This window comes from Balaenoptera physalus (genome assembly GCF_965194825.1).
Source record: "Balaenoptera physalus genome assembly, chromosome: 20".
Taxonomy (NCBI): Eukaryota; Metazoa; Chordata; class Mammalia; order Artiodactyla; family Balaenopteridae; genus Balaenoptera; species Balaenoptera physalus.
Genome location: NC_138901.1, coordinates 21,491,069 through 21,512,583, shown reverse-complemented (window position 1 = coordinate 21,512,583; position 21,515 = coordinate 21,491,069). Strand labels below are relative to the sequence as shown.

At 45.6% G+C, this 21,515-nt stretch overlaps 2 protein-coding genes and 1 pseudogene across 5 annotated transcripts; all 3 read left to right on the top strand.

Annotated features, from left to right (window-relative positions):
• Position 1: 1 nt before the first annotated feature.
• Positions 2-5,742, top strand: PTGES3L (prostaglandin E synthase 3 like). Of its 3 annotated transcripts, XM_082440831.1 has the most exons (8): positions 2-135; positions 508-621; positions 742-808; positions 913-1,011; positions 3,750-3,839; positions 4,762-4,815; positions 5,321-5,348; positions 5,535-5,742. In XM_082440831.1, the coding sequence occupies exons 1-8, from the start codon at positions 128-130 to the stop codon at positions 5,540-5,542; spliced, it is 468 nt and encodes a 155-aa protein (XP_082296957.1). In that variant the 5' UTR covers positions 2-127; the 3' UTR covers positions 5,543-5,742. The 3 variants fall into 3 exon arrangements, with proteins under 3 accessions (XP_082296957.1, XP_082296958.1, XP_082296959.1); XM_082440832.1 differs by lacking the exon at positions 5,321-5,348; XM_082440833.1 differs by having other exon boundaries at positions 38-135; positions 461-621; positions 5,321-5,742.
• LOC309650035 (large ribosomal subunit protein eL21 pseudogene) lies at positions 1,020-2,925 on the top strand (annotated as a pseudogene). Its single transcript has one exon. The product of its transcript is annotated as a large ribosomal subunit protein eL21 pseudogene (transcript).
• A 2,547-nt stretch (positions 5,743-8,289) lies between the features above and the next one.
• On the top strand, positions 8,290-18,193 carry AARSD1 (alanyl-tRNA synthetase domain containing 1). Its single transcript, XM_082440818.1, has 12 exons — positions 8,290-8,910; positions 9,061-9,192; positions 10,964-11,123; positions 12,377-12,434; positions 12,844-13,000; positions 13,097-13,213; positions 13,483-13,613; positions 13,918-13,984; positions 14,176-14,267; positions 14,699-14,753; positions 15,896-15,990; positions 17,853-18,193. Exons 1-12 carry the CDS (start codon positions 8,872-8,874, stop codon positions 17,986-17,988), a joined length of 1,239 nt encoding a protein of 412 aa, XP_082296944.1. The 5' UTR covers positions 8,290-8,871; the 3' UTR covers positions 17,989-18,193.
• Positions 18,194-21,515: the final 3,322 nt, after the last annotated feature.

The window sequence follows — 21,515 nt, the reverse complement described above, 5'->3', positions numbered from 1 at the left end:
GTTCCCCGTTCCTCTAAACCCTTTCCGCAACCATGTAAGGAGAGGCAGCTGTTGGGGGCGTTCCCAGGATCTAAAGATAGCGGCCCCAGCCTCGGATTCCAAACGCCTCGGGGCAGCGGGAGCTGCCATGGCACGGTAAGTGCTTCTGGCCGCCTCTTTCGCTAGAGATTCCTTTCCCCACGTTTTCTGGGCGCTCCAGGTTCTGCGAGGTCCCATGGGAACCCCGGACCCCAGGTCTCTGTACCCTTGGGGTGGTGAGGGGAAGTGTGACCTGAATGTTCTCCATAACTCCCTACCTCTCTACTCTCGCACTTTCGGTTCTCCTCAGGTTCATCTTCACCGCACACCCCAGTCTCGTCCTTCCCCTTCCACCCACTTCTGTCTTACTTAGCTCCGCTTTGACCGTGCTATAGCATAAAACGTCCCTGTATTTTCCTCGACCTTTCCCAAATGCCCTCAGTCTTCCCTCTCGCACCCCTATGAAGCCCCACCTCAACTCCTCTTCAGGCAGCATGCTCGGACCCTGTGGTACGACAGGCCCAAGTATGTGTTCATGGAGTTTTGTGTTGAGGACAGCACCGATGTCCACGTGCTCATCGAAGACCACCGCATTGTGTTCAGGTAATCCCCTCCCCCTCCCCCACCGCCAGGGCCTGGCTTCTTGGGAACCTTTCCCTTCTCCTAATGCCCCCACACTCCACACTCAGCCTCCTCGTCTCCTTAGCTGCATTGTCTCCTCAGCTGCAAGAATGCCGATGGAGTGGAGTTTTATAATGAGATTGAGTTCTATGCCAAGGTGAACTGCAAGGTAAGGGTGGGGTGGGGCAGTAAGGGCTGGATGGGAAGCCTGCTTGGGAAATGGAGATTCATTCTAAACCTCAGACCCTAAGAATGATGCTCTCTATGTGGCAGGACTCCCAGGATAAGCGCTTTGGCCGCTCCATTACTTGCTTTGTGAGGAAATGGAAGGAGAAGGTGGCCTGGCCCCGACTCACTAAGGAGGATATCAAGGTGGGTGTGCAGGAAGTGGCCGCTTTTTCTCCTGTGCTCTCTATCTGTGTACCCAGGTAGGCAAGTTAGGTCTGGGACTCACCCTTGGCTCCTCTCCCACCAACATTCAGTTACTCACCAGGTCCTGCCTATTTGACCTCCTAAATAGAATCCATGATTTAATCTCTTCCTAATTCAGGCCTTATCCATTACTGGGTGAGGTTTGTTGCATATTTTCAGCACCACCCTCAATCCATCCTCTGCATTCCTCGCAGGATGGTCTGTTTAAAACACACATTTGACCCTGTCACTTTTCCTTTTAAGACCCTCCAGTGGCTTCTTTTCCCCCTAAAAGTTGAAAATTGGCTGCCTGCTGGCTGGACCTGCCTCTCAAATTTGTTTTAGCAGTCTTCAAAGTGTTAAAAATTATTTTGATGGGCTACTGACATTTAAAAATGTGGAGATTTCAGACATCCCTGATGGCTCAGTGGTTAAGAATCCACCTGCCAATGCAGAGGACACAGGTTGGAGCCCTGGTCCTGGAAGATCCCACATGCCGTGGAGCAACTAAGCCTGTGCGCCATGACTACTGAGCCTGTGCTCTAGAGACCGCGAGCCACAACTACGGAGCCCATGTGCCACAACTACTGGAGCCTAGAGCCCGTGCACCGCAATGAAGAGTAGCCCCCGCTTGCCGCAACTAGAGAAAGCCTGTGCGCAGCAACAAAGACCCAAGGCAGCCATTAATTAATTAATTAATTAATTAACTTTAAAAAAATGTGGAGATTTCACCTTTCAGCTGGAACCGCCATTTTCCAGTAACTCACCAAAATGACCAACACAAAGGGAAAGAGGAGGCCACCCACTATATGTTCTCTAGGCCTTTTAAAAAACTTGGAGTTGTTCCTTCCATGCGAATCTACAAGAAAGATGGTATTGTAGATATCAAGCAAATGGGCTCTGTTCAAAAAGGAATGCCCCACAAATGTTACCATGGCAAAATTGCAAGTCTACAACATTACCCAGCATGCTGTTGGCATCGCTGTAAACAAACAAGTTAAGGGCAAGATTATGGCCAAGAGAATTAATGTGCATATTGAGCATATTAAGCGCTCTGAGAGCAGAGATAGTTTCCTGAAATGTGTGAAGGAAAATGATCAGAAAAAGAAGGAAGCCAAAGAGAAAGGTACTTGGGTCCAGCTGAAGCACCAGCCTGCTCCACCCAGAGAAGCACACTTCGTGAGAACCAATGGAAAGGAGCCTGAACTGTTGGAACCCATTCCCTATGAATTCATGGCATGATAGCTATAAAGAAAATAAAAGATCTAGATTGTAAAAATAAATACATAAATACATAAATAAAAATTAAAAAAATAACGTAGAGATTTCACCTAAAAATCCAGATTCTCAGCTTCTCTTGGAAACTGGAGGCTCTGGCCACACTGGTCTAAATTCCCAAATGCCTAGAGTTGGAGCTTGAAATGGGGCATGCATTCCACTTCACTTCACTCCTTTTCGTTATCTCCCTGACACTCTCAGGCATTTGAACTTGTAGCTTCTGCCATTTGGGTTAGAGTCTAAGCACCTGTATAGCATGGCATATAAGCTGATGACTTGGCTGTTCTTTCCTTCTGCAGCCTCACACCCCTTTACTCTCTGCCTCAAATGTCACATTCCAGCCACAGCAAACTGCTTGCAGCTGTCTTCCACACACCAGGCTATTATGCACCTCAATACCTTTGCTCAAGCTATGCCTTTTTCCTGGAAAGTCTCCATCACCACTACCTTTGCCCACCTAACCCCTGCTTATCCTTCAAGGTCCTGCTACTCCAAGAAGGCTGGCTTCCTATAATATCCCCTACAGAACCCACCGTCATACTTTCCACACTGTATTATAATGATTTATTTACATTTCCCTTCCCTACTTGCTTCTTTTTTTTTAAAATAAATTTATTTATTTATTTATTTATTTATGGCTGCATTGGGTCTTCATTGCTGCGTGGGCTTTCTCTAGTTGTGGCGAGCGGTGGCCACTCTTCGTTGTGGTGCGCGGGCTTCTCATTGCAGTGGCTTCTCTTGTTGCAGGGCACAGGCTCTAGGTGCGCGGGCTTCAGTAGTTGTGGCACTCGGGCTTAGCTGCTCCGTGGCATGTGGGATCTTCCTGGACCAGGGCTCGAACCCGTGTCCCCTGCACTGGCAGGCGGATTCTTAACCACTGCACCACCAGGGAAGTCCCCTACTTGCTTCTTGATGGCTGGGACTGTGTAGTGAACATTTTAAAAATCCCAGTGCCAACCACAGTATGTGTTCAATAAATACCTGTTAAATGAACGAGTAAATAACTTCTTTCCTTGTCTAAATGTGGGAACTTGTAATATGGGCCTCAAAGGGTTGTATCTGATTCCAGGGAATGCTGCTTGGTTGACTCCTAAGATGCTTTATGATACAGTTATCTTTCTAGATGTATTATCTTTCTAGTCAGTTGGCTCCTGGAGGACAGAGTTTCTATGCTTTTCCATCCCCTACAATGCCTGGCATTGTGCTTGGCACTTTGTAAGTTCTTGGTAAATCTTTGCTGCTGCTGCTGCTGATGACGTGGCAGCCTGGAGGGGGGTTAACTAAAGGGGTGCTGTTGGGAAGACGATACCCCCATTGACCCTCTTTTCCCCAAGCATGCTCCCATACACATACCCACACTCATCTATGCGCTTCTGCTGCTGCCTTCCTGGCCTGTGACTCTCTGTGCTTTCCTCCTGCAGCCAGTGTGGTTGTGTGTGGATTTTGATAACTGGAGAGACTGGGAAGGGGATGAAGAAGTGGAGCTGGCTCAGGTGGACCATTACGCAGAGGTAATGCCGTTTTCTGCCTATCTCAATCATTCTCTGTGACTCTCTGCACACATTGCTCTGGAGGATTGTCGTCAGGGCTAGGCAGAGGGATATGATCTCCCCAGGCAGGTTGCTCAATGGTGTGATAGTCTTTATGCTTTGTGCAATGTTTATTTAGTAGGGATGAGAGAAGTGAATATTCTGTTAGTGAAATTGTATACATAGATTCATTCACTGTTTAGAGTAGAGCCTGTGTTCCGAAAAAGTTTGGCAAAAGCTTTTCCTACTTTTCTGTAATTCTTGTTCTCTCTTCTATTTTCTTTGTGTATGTGTGTGTGTTTTTCCTGAGCCAGATAGCTTCATGGGAAGCTCAAACTATGCAGTATAAAAATTCACATCACAAAATAAATCACCAGTCCCCAGTAAATTGCACCGTGCTATACGATATTTGGTTTCTGAATTTCAGCTATTTATTCAAGTTGCAAAAACACTAATAGTAACCCGGATTAGTAAGGAGGTGTGTGTGTCTAAATTTCCTTTTAAAAAGGGGGTCAATTTCATATACACACTGCTATAATTAAAATAGATAACCAACAAGGACCTACCATATAGCACAGGGAACTCTGCTCAATATTCTGTAATAACCTAAATGGGAAAAGAACTTGAAAAAGAATAGATGCATGCATAGGTATAACTGAATCACTTTGCTGTACACCTGAAACTAACACAACATTGTTAATCAACTGTACTACAATATAAAATAAAATTTTTTAAAAAGGGGGGTATCAATTTACTTTTCTCCAGTTCATTCCAGTGATGTATTAGGGGCTTTAAAGCTGGGGCAGTTGTTTGCCTGGGACCATTTTCCTGTGGTCTGTCGATATGCAGGTTGCTCTTCCTTTGCCCCTCTTCTCTCTTGTGACTACTTTTCTCTTCCCACCAGCTTTTGGAGAAGGTCAGCACCAAGAGACCTCCCCCTGCAATGGACGACCTGGATGTAAGTAAAGCCTGCTCCTTAACCTTTCCCTTTCCTTTTAGCCCTTAAAAATAAGATACTAGAAAGCTCCTGTCCCAGTCTCTAGCACATAGTAGTTCTCAGTGCATGTTAGCCAAATCTGAATTTGACACAGGAGGTCAAATGTTCTTCTTCATGCTCTAGGAAACCCCAGTAAGACCCTTGTCCCTTCCATCTCCCCTTCTGCTTCTCCAATCTAGGGCAGACCTGGCCCTGTTGACTATCTTTATAGCTGTCAGGACCAGTAGCATTTGCTGAAATTCTGGCATTAAATGATGCATGGCACAGTGCTGTTTACTGAGTACAAGTGTCTTATTTTTTCATACAAAATTTAAATCCTTCCGTGTTAGGCTCCCAAGAAGTTGTGTGATTCAGAAAATTACCAAAGAAAACCTGGAGAGCTGGAGGGAGTGAGCAGCATTTGTGAACATAAATGTCCACTCTTTGCAGACTCTACAGGTGCTTTTGTCTTTTTTTTTTCCCCCAGGATGATTCTGACAGTGCGGACGCAACAAGTACTTAACTTTCTGTGACAGCAGAGCTGGGGAGGAAGCTGTGGCTATCTTCCAGTCACTCTAACAAGCTAGGGCCTGGGTCTTTCTCAGCTCTTTGGCTGTGCGCCAGGGTCCTCTGGGATCTCCGAACTTTCCTAGAAGCTCTTTATTAAGGGTCCTCCTTCATGCTTTATTTCTATTTCCTAGGCACTTGACTATGGTTGCTGCGTCAGATGACAGGATAGGAGAGGAGTAGACAGGTGGGGCTTCTGACTTCCTACCAGTTGGCTGTAATCTTTGTGTTTGGGCCACTCATCAGGGCTTTCTGGAGTATTTGAGCCTCTGTGTGTGTGTATGTGTAAGAGCAAAAGCCATAGAAGCAGCATATAGATTATAATAAATCTGTAGGAACTGTTCCGTGTCTCTTTCCTTTTTGTACTTCTTCCTCCTAGAGGCAAGCCTCTTCCTGTCTATAGCTCCTCTCCAGTGGAGAGGTGGGTGTCAGAGATCCTGGCCCTTACTGTCAAGATTGGAAGAAGAAACATGTTGGGAGCAGACTTGTAACCAAGCTGGGGAACTTTCTCATGCCCAGATCTTCAGAGCAGAAACCAGCCTTTCATTGTATAGCTAATACTGCCACCTCTAGAACCAGCCAGAAACCCACCTTAGCTTCCTGCATACTCCAGAAATATCTTTACATGTTTTTTTTTTTTTTTGTACTTAAAAAGCAGTTAGGCCATTTATTGGCACTAGGAGAGCATTCCTTTAAATATCTTTACACTTTTAAAGCTAATTGTTACATTAGTTAATGCCTATGTCTGTTTACTACTCTATTCATCAGCTACCCCATTCATCCACAAACATTTTCTGAGGGCTCAGTGTGTACTTAAACTGTGACTTAAACAAAATGCAATACTCAGGCTTTGCCCTTGAATTCATGGTAAAGTACTGAGATTTGTTAAAAAAAATTAAAATCTAAAGTTTATTTCAGTAATATATGGACATAGTTTAAAAAATTAAATAGTATAGAAGGGTGTAAAATTTAAAGTAGAATTTGCACTCCCTCAATAGCTGTAACCACTGTTAACAGTTTCTTCAATAAATTTATATATTTATATCTATATCTTTATATCTATATATTATACCTGTTATAAATTCTATAATACCTAAAATTTATGTTATATAGTTATATATAAAACATACAACATATCTGGAACATAAATATACACAATATCATATATTGTTTATATACAGTACAATATATCAATATATTAAAATTTAACACATATAGGCAAATGCAATGTGTCCGTGTGTACACAATGGGAATCATACTATTAATATACATTTTGTACCCTGCTTTTTTTCTCTTAATATGTATTGGAGCTCTTTCTAAATCAGTATACATAGATCTGACTCTTCTTTATGGCTACATGGTATTCAGTTGAATATATTTTCCATAATTTAACTGGTTCCTTATCAAGGGATATTTAGGTTGTTGTTAGTCTTTTTCAGTTTTCAAACAAGGCTGCAAGGAACAGTTTAAAAAGTAGATCCTTACATATTTGGCAAGAATATCTGTAGGGTAAATTTCTTTTTTTTTTTCTCCCGGCCACACCACATGGCTTGCAGGATCTTAGTTCCCCAACCAGGGACTGAACCTGGGCCCTGGCAGTGGAAGCACCAAGTCCTAACTGCTGGACCACCAGGGAATTCCTATAGGGTAAATTTCTAGAAGTAGAATTGCTAGGTCAAAGAGCAGATAAACATTTTGAAAGCTGTTGCCAAGTTGCTTTTAGATGAAATCATACCAATTTTCACTTCCACCAAGAGTGCTCCATTCTCCAAAACCTTTTAGATATTTGCCAAGATAAAATTATACTTGGTTTAATTTGCTCCATTTTTTTCTTTCTGGCCACGACGAGGGACTTGAGGGATCTTAGTTCCCCGACCAGGGATTGAACCTGGGCCCTCAGCAGTGAAAGTACAGAATCCTAACCACTGGACCGCCAGGGAATTCCCTGGTTTAATTTGCTTTAAATTATGAGATTGCTCATTGTTTATTAGTGATTAATATTTCCTTTAATGTGCTCTGTCCATGTCTTTTGCCCATTTTGATATTGACATTAGTTCTTAAACTTAAAAAATAACATAATGAAAATCTGTATTTGTATCATGCTTTACAATTTACTAAGTATTTTAATATCATCTCATTAAAAATTTTGAACTTCATATCAACCTTGTAAAATAATTGTCTTCTCTTAATAGGTGCTCAAACAGGTTACAATAAGTGGCAAAGCTGGGACTTGAACTTGTATAGCATATGTCCTCTTGCCCACAATTCGGAAAACTGAAAATTTCTAAAAACTGACTTAAAAAAAAAAAATTAACACCAAAACTCATCCGGCAGCAAAACATGACCTAAAATGATGTGAGGCTATTTATAGTCTTTGTTTATTCCATTTAGCGTATTTATTTCTCAGCATAAATATTAATACGTTTGATCACATGGAGTTGCTCCAGAGTTCCAAATGGAACACATTACGTAACACATGGGTATGGTCTGCATTACTGCCTAAAATCAGAAAAACCCTAAATTCTGAAACATCTGGGAACTTCAAGCTTTTTATTACTTGATTTAAAAGAGCAGAAAGTTAATCTTAACTTTTAATCCATTTAACGTTTTAAGGCACCGATTGCAGTTAAACTTCTGTTAACTTCTGTTAACCTCTTTATTTGCACTGTCCAGTCCCGTAGCAATGGTCACACGTGATTATTGAGTACTTGAAATGTTGCTAGTCCGAACTGAGATGTGCTGTAAGTGTAAAATACATACCAGGTTTCGAAAATCTTGTACGGGGGGGAAAAATACTTATTTTAAAATACACATTACATGATGAAATAATATTTTGGATATGGTGATTTAAATAAAAACATTATTAAGGGACTTCCCTGGTGGCGCAGTGGATAAGATCCTAGTGCTCCCAATGCAGGGGGCCGGGTTCGATCCCTTGTCAGGGAACTAGATCCCACACGCATGCTGCAACTAAGAGTTCGCATGCCACAGCTAAGGAGGCCGCCTGCCGCAACTAAGACCGAGTGCAACCAAATAAATAATTAATTAAAAAAAAAAAAAAGAGCTTTAAAGAAAAATTAACATATGTGGCTTGCATTACATTTCCATTGGGCGGCGTTGCTGTCTATCCAAGCCAGTACCATCCCCACTTCGATCAGGCGGGCTTCCGCGGGGCCGAATTACGTACATCCCTGGGGTCCAACGGGGCCAAACAAAGTGCTATGACAAGTTCAGGCCGCAGTTTTGTTCTGTCTTGTCTTCTGGTTTTCTTCAAAGTCTTAAAATAGTCCCTCAACAACCCTGAGCGCCTGCACTTCGCGTTTTCAATAAATTTGCCCAAACCACACCCCGTTCTTTGCCCTTTTGCTTCTGCGCAGAGACGCGCCCGGAATGAAGATTGTCCCGCTTCGTTCTCCGTCCGGCGCCAGGCGTTTCAGTGTGCAAGGTTAACAGCGTCCTGGGCGAGCAGCGATGGCGTTCCGGTGTCAGCGGGACAGCTACGCCAGGGAGGTGCGGCCGGCGGGCGGGAAACCTGATGCTCCGAGCGGGTGTGGCGGTGCGGGGAAGAGGGCGCCGCGTGGAGGGGGCACCGAGCTGGATTCAGTCCCGGTGCGCTGAGGGTTGGGGTCGGGGCTTACTCTCGCATCCCTCTCTACCCAGTTCACCACCACCGTGGTCTCCTGCAGTCCCGCGGAGCTGCAGACCGAAGGAAGCAACGGCAAGAAGGAAGTGCTGAGCGGTTTCCACGTGGTGCTGGAAGACACGCTGCTTTTCCCCGAGGGCGGGGGACAGGTACCAGGCCCGTCCCTTCCCCTTTCCTCCTCCCCCTTCCCAGGAAGCCCCTAATTCTTTCTGAGCAGGTCGGAAATGCTCTCCTGGTCCTCAGTCCCAGCTGTAATGAATACAGATGGAAATTAGTTCAATTCAGTTCATTTGTTCATTCAGCAGGTATTTATCAACAAATAGTTATCTGTCCGTAACAAATGCTAGGTACTAATTCAAGCTCTAAGGATAAAAGCTGAACAAGAAAGTGTCTCTGCATGCGTAGAATATTTATTGGAGAAAATAGACAAAATGGTGAATAGATAAGTAGTATGCCGGTATGATAAATGCTATAAAGAAAATTAAAGGTCGAGGGAAAGAGAGTGATGGGATGGCCTCCTAGGTAGGGGGCAAGTTATTTCAGTCGAGAACTAAGTGAGGTGAGGGGGTAAGCCATTGCCATTATCTAGTGGTGCTGGTGGGGGGTGGGGAGTATTCCGGGGAGGGAGAATAAGTGCAAAGGACCTGAGGTAGGAATTCGATTAGGGTGTTTGGCATGGACTGAAAAAGTTTCCCCTGAAGGAGCACAACAGAGGGCAGATTTATCAGTGCTGTGATGGGGTAGGGGCAAGGTCCAATGAGAACATGGGAAAGGAGAATAATAACACCAAAGGTGGGCATTGTGGGAGAGGCTTTCCCAGCCGAAAGAATAGCACAAAGGCAGGGAAGCCTGTAAGAATCTGACAAGTCTAGTTAACTGCAAAATAGTCCCATATAGTTGGAGTCTCTGGTGTGTGTTGATGACAGGCTGGAGATGGCTTTGGAAAGGTAAGTGGGGGCCAGTTCAGAGGGCCTTGAAGGATGTGTTAAGGTGTGTGGATTTCATTCAGGAAGCTGTGGTGAGCCATGGAAGTACTTAGGCAAAGAAATGATGTGAGAGAACATATTCAGTAAACTTGATTGTGAGAAACTTCCAATATTTCCCAGCATGGAGCTTTTCTGATCTGCTGGAGGAAAACCTGTGCCCTCAGGTATCCATAGCAGGTCTCATTTTATATATCACCTCTTCCAGGAAGTCTTCCCTGATTCCCCACGACTGTTAGGTTCCTTTTCTTTGAGCTCCTCTAAAACAATGTACTTTTTTGAACTATGGCATGTTGTAGATCATATTGCAGTTGCATGTTAGCATGTCTCTGTTCTTCTCCAGACTTTTCAGTTCCATGAGGGACCGTGTCTTATTTACATTGTATTCTTGCGTAGGCACAGTGTCTTGTAAGCAGTTGATATTTTGTAATATTTGATATTTTTAATGAATAATTTTGAATTTAATTCTAGTAGCAGTGTAGAAGCTAGAGTGGAAGAAGGGAGAAAAATTCAGGTCAGTTTGGAAACTATTGAAAGATAAAAATCTAATCCAAGGCAATGAGAGTGAGAATTAAGTTTCTTTGGGTTTTACTAAAATTTTCGTTGCTGTAGTTACATTTTTTTTTTCAAATTTTTTTATTTTCGAGTTCCATGTGCTATACTGTAGGTTCTCATTAGTTATCTATTTTATGCTGTAGTTACAATTTTTGTATTCAGTTTGTTATTTTGTTCTGAAGAACAAAAGGTGTTCCAAGTGAAGAGGATAGAGTCCCCTCATGAACAAAGTGGACCACCTCACTTGGCATTGCTTCTTCTCCCTTAGGGAATCTCAAATTCTGGGTGTGTTTCTCCCAAACTTTTGCTAGAGGGTCTTTGTATCCAGGAGTTAGGGTGAGCCCTGCCTGCTACCACCGATTATTTTTACTTCTTTCCCCAGCCTGACGACCGTGGTACAATCAATGACATCTCTGTGCTGAGAGTGACCCGCCGGGGCGCCCAGGCTGATCATTTCACCCAGACACCTCTGACCCCTGGGACTGAGGTACAGGTCCGGGTGGACTGGGAACGGAGGTTTGACCACATGCAGCAGCATTCAGGTAGGTGGGGTGGGATGGGGCAGTTGCTGCGTGTGGGAATGTCACAGATGTTTGAGACGTGCTTTGGGTCCTCTAGGAGTTAACCTTTTGGAAGAGACAGACATATTCAGAATCAGCTCCAGTTCAGGCAAGATGTGATAAATGTTATAAAAGCAAAATGAGCAGTTAAAGTAAAAGTATTAGAATAACTGCTGGATTTAAGTATTACTAACTTCCCACTTGATATCTATATCTGTATATGTCTCATAGCCTTCTTAAACTCAAAATGTCCAGAATGGAATTAAAAAGCCACCCCCTCCCCCAGATCTGGTCTCCTCTTCGCCTTCACTGTGTTCAGTGCATGGCATCGGCATCCACCCAGTTGCTCAAATCCTGGAAGTCAGTTCAGACACTTCTTTAGGGGTAGCCAGTCAATCTGAGTCATGTCGGTTTATTTTCTAAATACTTCTCTATCTGCTTCCACTGTCAACACAGTCAGCTCTCATTGTCTCTCCCCAGCCCTCTGTAATAGCATCCCGGCTCGTCTCCCCATGTTCATTCTTGTCTCTTTGCAACCCATTCTCCACAAAGCAGCCAGAATATTTTTTAAAAATGAAAGTCTGATCAGGCCACTCCCCTGCTTGAAAGCTTTTCAAAGGCTACCTGTAGCTCATGATGAAGCCAAACGTCTCGCCATGGGGCACAAGGCCTGCCTGGGCTGGCGCTCATCTACCGCTCCAGCCTCACCTGGTGCTCCTGCCTCCCGCTCTCTGCATCCTGGCCATGCTGGCCTTCTCTCCATTCCTTGAACACATCCTGCTTCTTTCCTCCTTCAAGGCCTTTGGCTGTCTTGTTCCCTTTGCCTTCACAGTTGATTCCTTCTCCTCCTCCTCCTCCTCGCTGTCATCGATCAGGGATAGCACTATATCTCTAGTGCCAAGCCCCGTGCCTTGCACGTGGTAGGCACTTGATAAATTTTTGTTGAGTGAATGAATCTGGCACAATTAGAACTCGAGTTCAAATCCTGCCTCTGACGAGCTACTGTTGCCTTGGCAAGTTATTTGATTTCTCTAGACCTTGGTTTCCTCATTCAAGAAATGGCATCATAAAACCTCTTGCAGAATTCTGAGGATTTTCAATAAAGTATCTCTCAAGAGTATTACCCAGTGCCAGGCAAGTCTTCAGCAGGAGAATTTCTGTGATGACATTGACATTGGGATCGTGTCACTCATGATCACTTCTCACTTCTCCCATCTCCTCCTCTTTCTGCTCAGGGCAGCATCTCATCACTGCGGTTGCTGATCATCTGTTTGGGCTGAAGACAACATCATGGTGAGCAAGAGGCATAAGCCTAACTGTCAGGCATGGGTCCCTGACTGCTGGCTCCTTTCCTAGTAGTGAGTCAGGGGTAGGAGGATAAAAATCCATTGTGCTCACCTGTTCCCCTCGAAGATGGGGTGGTGGATGACTTTGTGTTTTCCCTGAGAAACATCTCCCTTTGCTTAAAAAAGAACATGGACTTTGGAGCTCAGTGACCTAGGGGGTGAATCCCTTGCATGACCTTGATCATGTTCCTTATCACCCCTCACCTGTAAAGTGGAAATGACAGTCCCTACTTTGTGCCATTTTTGTGAGGATTAAATAACAGCATTTACATGAACATGCTTTGTAAACGATAAACTTCTTTCTATTGTTAATTGTCCCCATCAGCATCCTGTGACCACTCTACTACTTCTTGCAGGGAGTTAGGGCGACTCCGGAGTGTCATCGAGCTGGACAGCCCCTCTGTGACTGCGGAGCAAGTAGCTGCCATTGAGCAGAGTGTCAATGAAAAAATCAGAGATCGGCTGCCTGTGTATGTGCGAGAACTGAGCCTGGATGATCCCGGTGTGGAGCAGGTGAGGGGAGAGCCAGCAGGGTGGCTTCTGTAGAGTGGCCCTCCAAGGGCTCCTCATCAAAATTCAGAGAGCCCTCCTCCCTCCCTTGCGTTCCAGGTGAGGGGCCGGGGTTTGCCGGATGATCATGCTGGGCCTATTCGAGTTGTTACCATCAAGAGCGTTGATTCCAACATGTGCTGTGGGACCCATGTGAGCAATCTCAGTGACCTTCAGGTAGGTGAGGAAGGGCTCTTGAGTGGGTGGGAGAGAGGGTGTCGGAGGTCGGGGATCACAGCAGGGCTGGGAGTGGTAGAGGGGGACACCTGAGGGGTCCTGAGTGAAATCATTCCGTGTTGCTTCCGAGCCAGGGGGGAGGTCTTGATCTCTCCTGCCCTTGGGTCCAACACCTGCTGCGGTGTGTGTGTGTGTGTGCGTGTGCGTGTGCGTGTGCGTGTGTGTGTGTGTGTGTGTGTGTGTGTGTGTTACTTCCTTGCCTCATGTAGGTCATTAAAATCCTGGGCTCTGAGAAGGGGAAAAAGAACAAAACCAACGTGACCTTTCTGGCTGGGAACCGGGTGCTGAAGTGGATGGAGAAGAGTCACAGCACTGAGAAAGCACTGACAACTCTGCTGAAGTACGCCCCCTTCCACTGCCTCGTTTTCTCAGCGCCTGGGCAGCCCGGAGCTTAGCCTTCCCACCTGTACGGCAGACAGAATACTTTATCTTTAGGGGTAGGATGCAGGCATAAATGCTAAAGTGCTTTGGATAGTCAATCCGATGCACACAGAATGGTTTCTTCCTTTACATCCTCTTCCCCAACAGCCTGAGGCTTCCTTGGAATGTCCCTGGGTCCCATCAAGAAGGGCGCCATTGATTTATGCCTGACACCAAAAGCAGTTGGAAAACTGGGCAGACATCCACGAACCTTTCTCTTGCAGGTGTGGAGCGGAGGATCACGTGGAAGCAGTGAAAAAGCTACAGAACTCCAGCAAGCTCCTGCAGAAGGTGATTTATCCAGAGAGGGTGGCGAGGGTGTGGGCTCTGCCTGGAATAGGCTCCCCAGACTCAGCCCCTCCACCTAACTGGATGTGCAGCATGTTAGTGGGCAGTGAGTGGGGAGGGGAGGGGTGGAGAGATGGTGCTCTCTCTGGTTACCCTTTCCCCACCTGTCAACTGAGTTATGGCATCCTTTTCAGAACAACCTGAATCTGCTCAGAGACCTGGCTGTGCACATTGCCCACAGCCTCAGGAACAGCCCAGACTGGGGAGGTGTGGTCACATTACACAGGTGAGGCCAGGGGTGCTAGGCTTAGGGCTCAGCCTCTCCCCTGTACGCAGTGCAGAGTGGGAGGCGGGTCGCCCCTGGCGTTCTTAAGGCTGAGAAGACCCGAAGAAGTGTGTTGCCTTGCAGATTTCCTGGGTTTGATATAAACATCTTCACTATAACTTTCATTAGAGGCTTCCCTCATCTCCTTTGCCATCTAACAGGTCTCCACTTACCCGGGTGAATCCTGTTTAAGGGAGACAGAAACAAACGCAGAACTTGTTATAACGTGCCGAGGCTTAGCAAGATGCCAGGCTGGCCCTCAGCACTCTCTTTCTCTGGGACTTTGCACAAAAGGCAGCAGTGTGGCCAGCCTCACGAGGAGGAGCTGGGCTTCCTGCAGTTTCCTAGCTCCCCTTGCAACTTGGATCTGATGTCTTTGCCCTTTGTTTTAGGAAGGAGGGTGATTCTGAGTTCATGAATATCATCGCCAATGAGATTGGGTCAGAGGTAAGAGGAGCATGAGGTTCTCTGCCCGCCCCGGGTGGAGACCTAATGAGGGGCGTCAGGTTAGCCGAGGTCCCTCCGCATGAACACATGAAGAACAGGGAACAGAAATTCATTCAACGCTATTTTCTCAGCACTGACTCTGAGCCAGGCTCTGTTTTACGTGCCAAGCCCGGTCAATGGTATTGACGTTTCTGGGGCTGTGACATTTACCAGCTTCAGAGCTCCTTTTATCAGAACTGGAACTCTTCCATGCCACCCACGTTTATATGTGCTGAGGGCTGATTTCAGAAATACGGGGGTTGGCTAGTTCCTTCAAAGGCCATCCCTTCAGTTTTCCTTTGCTTCTGGCTTCAGCCACCCGTCCCGGTCCTGACCAGAGCTTAGTGGTTTCCAGGTCTCTCTTTTGCATTCACTCTGGAAACACTTTTGGGAATATTTGCTCTGGGCCAAGCAGCGTGTGTGTATCTCTCTTCTTATTTCTGTGTAGAGAGTACTGATTCTCAAGGAGCTCACTCTTGAGTCTGGGAGACAACCGTGTATGCCGACATTTATAATTTAGGGTGGTCAGTGCTAGAGGCAGAGGAGCGCATTCCCTGAAAGGCGGGGGAGGCTTCAGGGGAGGGGCCTAGAAGACTGCTTAGCGGTCATCGGTCATCGGCAGACAGGGGAGCCGAGATGGCCAGGCAGAGGGAAACACGGAGGTTTCGGGGATAGCAGACACAGGGTGCAAGGGGCGGTGGGGGAGTGGGGTGACCAGGCTGCAAAGTTTGGCGGGAGTCAGATCATGAAAGGCATCTTATGCTTGGTCATGGTCAGCAGCCTTCTGCCCCCTTCTTAATATTCAACCTAAGTTCCTGTAGCCACTCTCAAAGTTTCTTGTCCCTAGTGGGCCCCAGGGTGGAGGGGCTGCCTTACATTCATCAGGAACATCACTTGTGGTTTAGGAGGGAAAACCTGTTTTTCTTTTAATTGAGATATAATTGGTATGTAATATTGTATAAGGTGTACACTGTTGATTTGGTATCTTTATATATTGCAATATGATAAAAGTCTGTTCTTGAGACTGAAGAGAGTGCAGTTTAGGGGGGATTGACTGCACGTCTTTTAAGTGTCAGGGCTCATCTTCTTGTCTTCCATCCTAGGAGACCCTCCTGTTCTTAACTGTGGGCGAAGAGAAAGGTGCTGGACTCTTCTTACTGGCAGGGCCAGCTGAGGCTGTGGAGACCCTGGCGCCCAGGTAATCTTCCGTGGACTGCTTTGCACGGGTGGAAGAACCTGTAAGCCTAACCTACTAATAGCACCCTTGTCGGATGCAAAGGGCCACCACATCTGCATCTCACTTTTTTTTAAAAATAAATTTATTTATTTATTTATTTATTTTTGGCTGTGTTGGGTCTTTGTTTCTGTGCGAGGGCTTTCTCCAGTTGCGGCGAGCGGGGGCCACTCTTCATTGCAGTTCGCGGACCTTGGAGCACAGGCTCCAGACGCGCAGGCTCAGTAGTTGTGGCTCACGGGCCTAGCCACTCGGCGGCATGTGAGATCTTCCTGGACCGGGGCACGAACCCGCGTCCCCTGCATTGGCAGGCAGATTCTTAACTACTGCGCCACCAGGGAAGCCCCTGCATCTCATTTTCATTCACATCACAGCCATGTGATGTTGCCTGAGCAGAAATAATGATCACCACCATCATTCCCAGTTTTACAGATGAGGGACAGCACATTGTGTGCCTGAGATCTCATGGTTAAAGTGGCAGAACTGAGACTCGAGCCCAGGACTTTCGGCTCCAAATCTCACATGCTTTGTGTGTTTTCTTTTAGAGATTGAGATTCATAAGTGATACATGAACACAGGTGCTGGATTCTCACTAGGCAGATGAAGCACCTGCTTAAGCCATCAGCAAAGCAGAGGCACAGACAAACTTGGGGAAAAAAATTAGGGTTTTGAAACTGAATCAAAAAAGGTATTGATGTAGTTATTATAGAAAAATTAGAATTGTGTTGGACTTTTTTACTCTTATATTGTTTATATTTTCTTATTTTAAATTAGATATGGAGGTGGAGTGCCCCATATTCTTTCTGGTATTTAGGGTTTTTGAAGTCCTGATTGGCTCTGATGAATATGTGTTCATTGTAAAACACTGAAGGAAAACAGAAGTATTTAGAGCAGAGGTTCCTGACAGGCAGCCAGCTGTGGCCTATAGACTGGTTTGGCCTGTGTACTACTTTAAATTTTCAAAATTAGTTGCTACATTTTAAAATTAGGAGATTTTTACTTAAAAATAGAGAGTTCTAGCTTTTCTCAAAAAAGGAAGAAAAAAAGGCACACTCTTGCAACACTGGACTCACGTTCCTGCAGGTTAGTATCTACGAGGACGTGAGCGGGGGCTGCCTCTTCAGACAGCACAGGACCGGCCAGTGCCATAGGCCCAGCTTTCTCGCTCAGCCCCAGTTGCTTCCCTGCTGTTCCCACAGGCCTTTGTGTCTACAGCTCTTTACTCCTAATTACGCTCGTCCTGCTCCTTGGAAGTTGCCATAATTTAGCCCGTTTCTAGACACTTCTATTGTTTCCAGTTATTCACTCTTTTTTTTTTTTTTAATAATCATTAATTAATTTATTTTTAGCTGTGTTGGGTCTACGTTGCTGCGCGTGGGCTTTCTCTAGTTGCGGCGAGCCGGGGCTACTCTTTGTTGCGGTGCGCAGCCTTCTCATTGCGGTGGCTTCTCTTGTTGTGGAGCACGGGCTCTAGGCGTGCAGGCTCAGTAGTTGTGGCCTGTGGGCTCTAGAGCACAGGCTCAGTAGTTGTGGCGCACGGGCTTAGTTGCTCTGCGGCATGTGGGATCTTCCCGTACCAGGGCTCGAACCTGTGTCCCCTGCATTGGCAGGCAGATTCTTAATCAGTGTGCCACCAGGGAAGCCCCCAGTTATTCGCTGTTAAATAAACATGGTACCCATATCTTTGTGCACATGTACAAGTATTTCTAGAAGCCATTTACTTTTTCTCTCCCCCCAGCCCAAGGGGAAAGCCTCAGGGCTGCCCTTGGTTTTCCTGTGACTTTTCCCTCAAAGACCCCCTCCCTGACTGTCTCTCTGCTCCCCAGGGTGGCTGAGGTGCTGGAAGGCAAGGGAGCGGGGAAGAAAGGCCGCTTTCAGGGCAAGGCCACCAAGATGAGCCGTCGGGCAGAGGTGCAGGCGCTTCTCCAGGACTACGTCAGCACGCAGAGTGCAGAGGAGTGAGGGCTCGGGTGCCTCCCTGGTTGTCCGTTGACAGCCGGCCTCCTGTGACCACAGAAGGAGTCTCTTGGACAATAAAATAGTTTGACTTGAAATGATTGTGGTACCATGTATATTTACATGATGGATATGAATTTATACGGTATATTCCAGTGTGCTTATGTGATCAGTGTCTTTGTGAATAAACAGCTTTATTTTTTTTAATTTATTTTATTGAAGTTTAGTTGATATATACAATGTTGTGTTAATTTCTGCTGTACAGTAGAGTGATTGAGCTATACATATATATACATTCTTTTTCATAATTTTTCCATTATGGTTTATCACAAGATATTGAATATAGTTCCCTGTGCTGTACAGTAGGACCTTGTTGTTTATCCATTCTATATATAATAGTTTGCATCTGCTCATCCCAAACTCCCAACCCATCCCTACCTACCCACCCCCCACCCCTACTATGGCATCCACAAGTCTGTTCTCTATGTCTGTGAGTCTTAAACAGCTTTCTAATTCAGCTCCTGTTAGGCACACCCTATCCGTGAGTGTTATGTTGATGAACTGTAGTAATTTATCTAAACCCAGCTGCAGTCTTTCTTCATGTAGAAATGCAGCTGCCTAAGATGTGAGTCAGGCCAGAGGCTCGGCTTAGGGCTTAGACTCACATCTCCTTGTTTTCTCTTATTTTTTCCTTATTTCTTTTCCTAGTCTTGTGTTTCAGAATTAAAAGGTATCAATGACTTTGTAAATAGGTCAAGAGGGCACAAAAATATGTAGTAGAAAGATGTTCCAAGTCTGCTATTGAGGCAGGAAAAGGATGGAAAAAGATACCAGGCAAGAGTAACCCAGAGAAAGCTGGGGGCATTATTAATATGAGGTAAATGAGACTTTAAGGCTATAACACTTTAAGAATCATTATTGGCCCCGCCCCCCCAGAAAAAAAAAAAAAGGAATTCCCTGGCGGTCCAGTGGTTAGGACTCGGCGCTTTCACTGCTGTGGCCTGGGTTCAATCCCTGGTGGGGGAAGTAAGATCCCGCCAGCTGCACAGCGTGGCCAAAAAAAAAAAGATAAAATAGTTCTAAATTTATAGTTATCTAATAACAGCCTCAAAATACATAAAGCAGACATTGACAGATCTAAAAGGAGAAGCAAATCCATAGTTGGTGGAAGATTTAAAGTCATCTTTCAGCAGCTGATAGAACAAGAGGAAGCATTATCTCAAGGTTAAGAGCATAGACTTTGGAGTTTCACAGACCTGAGTAGTCCTGGCTTCATGCATCTATAGGTGGTAGAACTATAACAAAAAGCAAGGAGTTGATTTTAAAAGTCAGGACAGCATTTATTGATACTTCTGGGGAGGGAGTGAAGCAGGACGAAGAAGGGACCCAAGGTGGGGGTGGGAGGGTGGATTTTGGGGTGCTGGCAGTGTTTTGTTTCTTGACTTGGGTGACAAACATAGGGCTTTGCTTTATAATTATGCATTGTTGTCTACATTTATGATTTATTCCATGAGGTTATATTTCACAATTTAAGAATACAACTTAAAAAAAATCTGGTTCTGTTGTTTACTCGGGAAAGTTATCTTGCCTTTTCAACCTTCACTTTCCTCACTGGTGACGTGGCAGTAATGGGGGTGCCTCGATCTCTGTGGTGTTGGGAAGTAACATATTCAACTGTAAGTGCTCAAGAAAACACTGGATTCCCGGAGATGACCTAGAATGGGTATTTTTGATTACCTAATGTTCAGTTCCTCCTTACCTGCAAATCGAGGATTGGTTGTAACAGCAGGAGCAGCTGCACTTCCGCCACCTCCAGGTGAGCTGCATCCCTGGGCGGTGCCCCTGTGGATGGATGTGAGTGCAGGCACCTCCTATGCTTTCCCAGGTTATTTTGGAGCTATGATTGAGGCCAAGGGAGGCGTCTTTTGAACCCAGCAGCTACCGGTGAATAGCTTCAGATTAGTTGTCTGTCTCCTTGTTCACACAAGGACTTTATTCAGGTAAAATTCCCACATGAGGAATTTCTGCTGCGTTCCTGCTAGAGAAACAGGCAGGCAGGGAGTGTGGCTTCATAGAATTTGGCTGGATGGAATTGAGTGGTTACCTAGTGCAGTGGCTTTCAAACTTTTGTCTTCAATTTAAAGGAAGCTTTTCTTCATGAGTCTTACATATAACAGCCCAATTTGGAAATGGATGAAAGCTGTGTTGATCTGGTTGGAAAAAGGAGTGGAGGCTTGGAGTTTTGCAGGAGCTTAGGAGGGCCCTGAGGTACCCCCATGGAGCCACAGGGCACCATTTGGAAACCATTGATTTAGTGTAACTACCTTATTTTATAGATGAGAAGGTTCAGGGAAGTTAGGTGCCAATGGGTATATAATTAGTAATAGTATCATAGGGCAATAAGCATCCAAGGTAGTTAAAAAGATTAGCTTCACATTTAACAAGTATTTTTTCATGTGCCATTCCATTTCAAAGTATAGACCAATCCTCCCAAACAGCCTCTGTGTTTTCCCTCACAGGGCATGTCAGCTTTGATGTTTGTGCTGGTCCTATAAATCAAACTTATGGTTGAACCCTGGGTCTCCGGATGAGGTTATGTGCTTACATGTGCATGTGATATACCTCTAGGAAGTTCAGGGTGGATACAGCTCTGGTGGGGAATCATTTTCTCCTCCTGTGTCAAGAGCCCCTAAGGAGAGAATGACGGTGTCCAGTTAGTTTTCTCCCAAAGTGAAAGAAGCTAAAACAGCTTGTCTGGTAAGACTGAAAGCCACAAGGCAGCCTACTTGGCAGGGACAGAAGTCCAGAGGCTGAGACTTCAGCTGGAGCCAGGAGGAGGATGAGTGGGAGAGCTGGCCTGCAGGCAGGTGGCCAGAAGGAAGAAAAATTTGAGTTTCTGGGGCAAAATTTAGGCATTGATGTTGCATCAGTAGGCTGCGGAGGGGGTATGAAGGGCATCAAGAGATTTTTTAAAAATGTATTTTTATTTATTTTTATATTAAAAAAAATTTTTGGCCACACCACACAGCATGCGGGATCTTAGTTCCCCGACCAGGGATCAAACCTGCGCCCCCTGCAGTGGAAGCAGGGAGTCTTAACCACTGGACTGCCAAGGAAGTCCCTAAAAAACATATTTTAAAAAAGTTTTTCTCGGGCTCCCCTGGTGGCGCAGTGGTTGAGAATCTGCCTGCCGGTGCAGGGGACACGGGTTCGAGCCCTGGTCTGGGAGGATCCCACATGCCGCGGAGCGACTGGGCCCGTGAGCCACAATTGCTGAGCCTGCGCGTCTGGAGCCTGTGCTCCACAACAAGAGAGGCCGCGATAGTGAGAGGCCCGCGCACCGCGATGAAGAGTGGCCCCCGCTTGCCGCAACTGGAGAAAGCCCTCGCACAGAAACGAAGACCCAACACAGCCATAAATAAATAAGCAAATAAATAAATAAACCGAAAGTTAAAAAAAAAAAAAAAAAGTTTTTCTCCAGCCCTGCCCCTGCCCAATTTTCCTTGCCAGAGACAACCACTAATTTCTTATAT

What these genes read in the sequence shown, in the direction of transcription:
- PTGES3L (XM_082440831.1), top strand. An exon ending in GACCACCGCATTGTGTTCAG is followed by an intron (nt 622 to 741) that starts GTAATCCCCTCC and finishes TTGTCTCCTCAG; the next exon opens with CTGCAAGAATGCCGATGGAG. An exon ending in ATGCCAAGGTGAACTGCAAG is followed by an intron (nt 809 to 912) that starts GTAAGGGTGGGG and finishes TCTATGTGGCAG; the next exon opens with GACTCCCAGGATAAGCGCTT.
- AARSD1 (XM_082440818.1), top strand. Translation starts at nt 8,872, where the DNA reads ATGGCGTTCCGGTGTCAGCGGGACAGCTACGCCAGGGAG. An exon ending in CCACATGCAGCAGCATTCAG is followed by an intron (nt 11,124 to 12,376) that starts GTAGGTGGGGTG and finishes CTTTCTGCTCAG; the next exon opens with GGCAGCATCTCATCACTGCG. An exon ending in GTGGAGACCCTGGCGCCCAG is followed by an intron (nt 15,991 to 17,852) that starts GTAATCTTCCGT and finishes TCTGCTCCCCAG; the next exon opens with GGTGGCTGAGGTGCTGGAAG.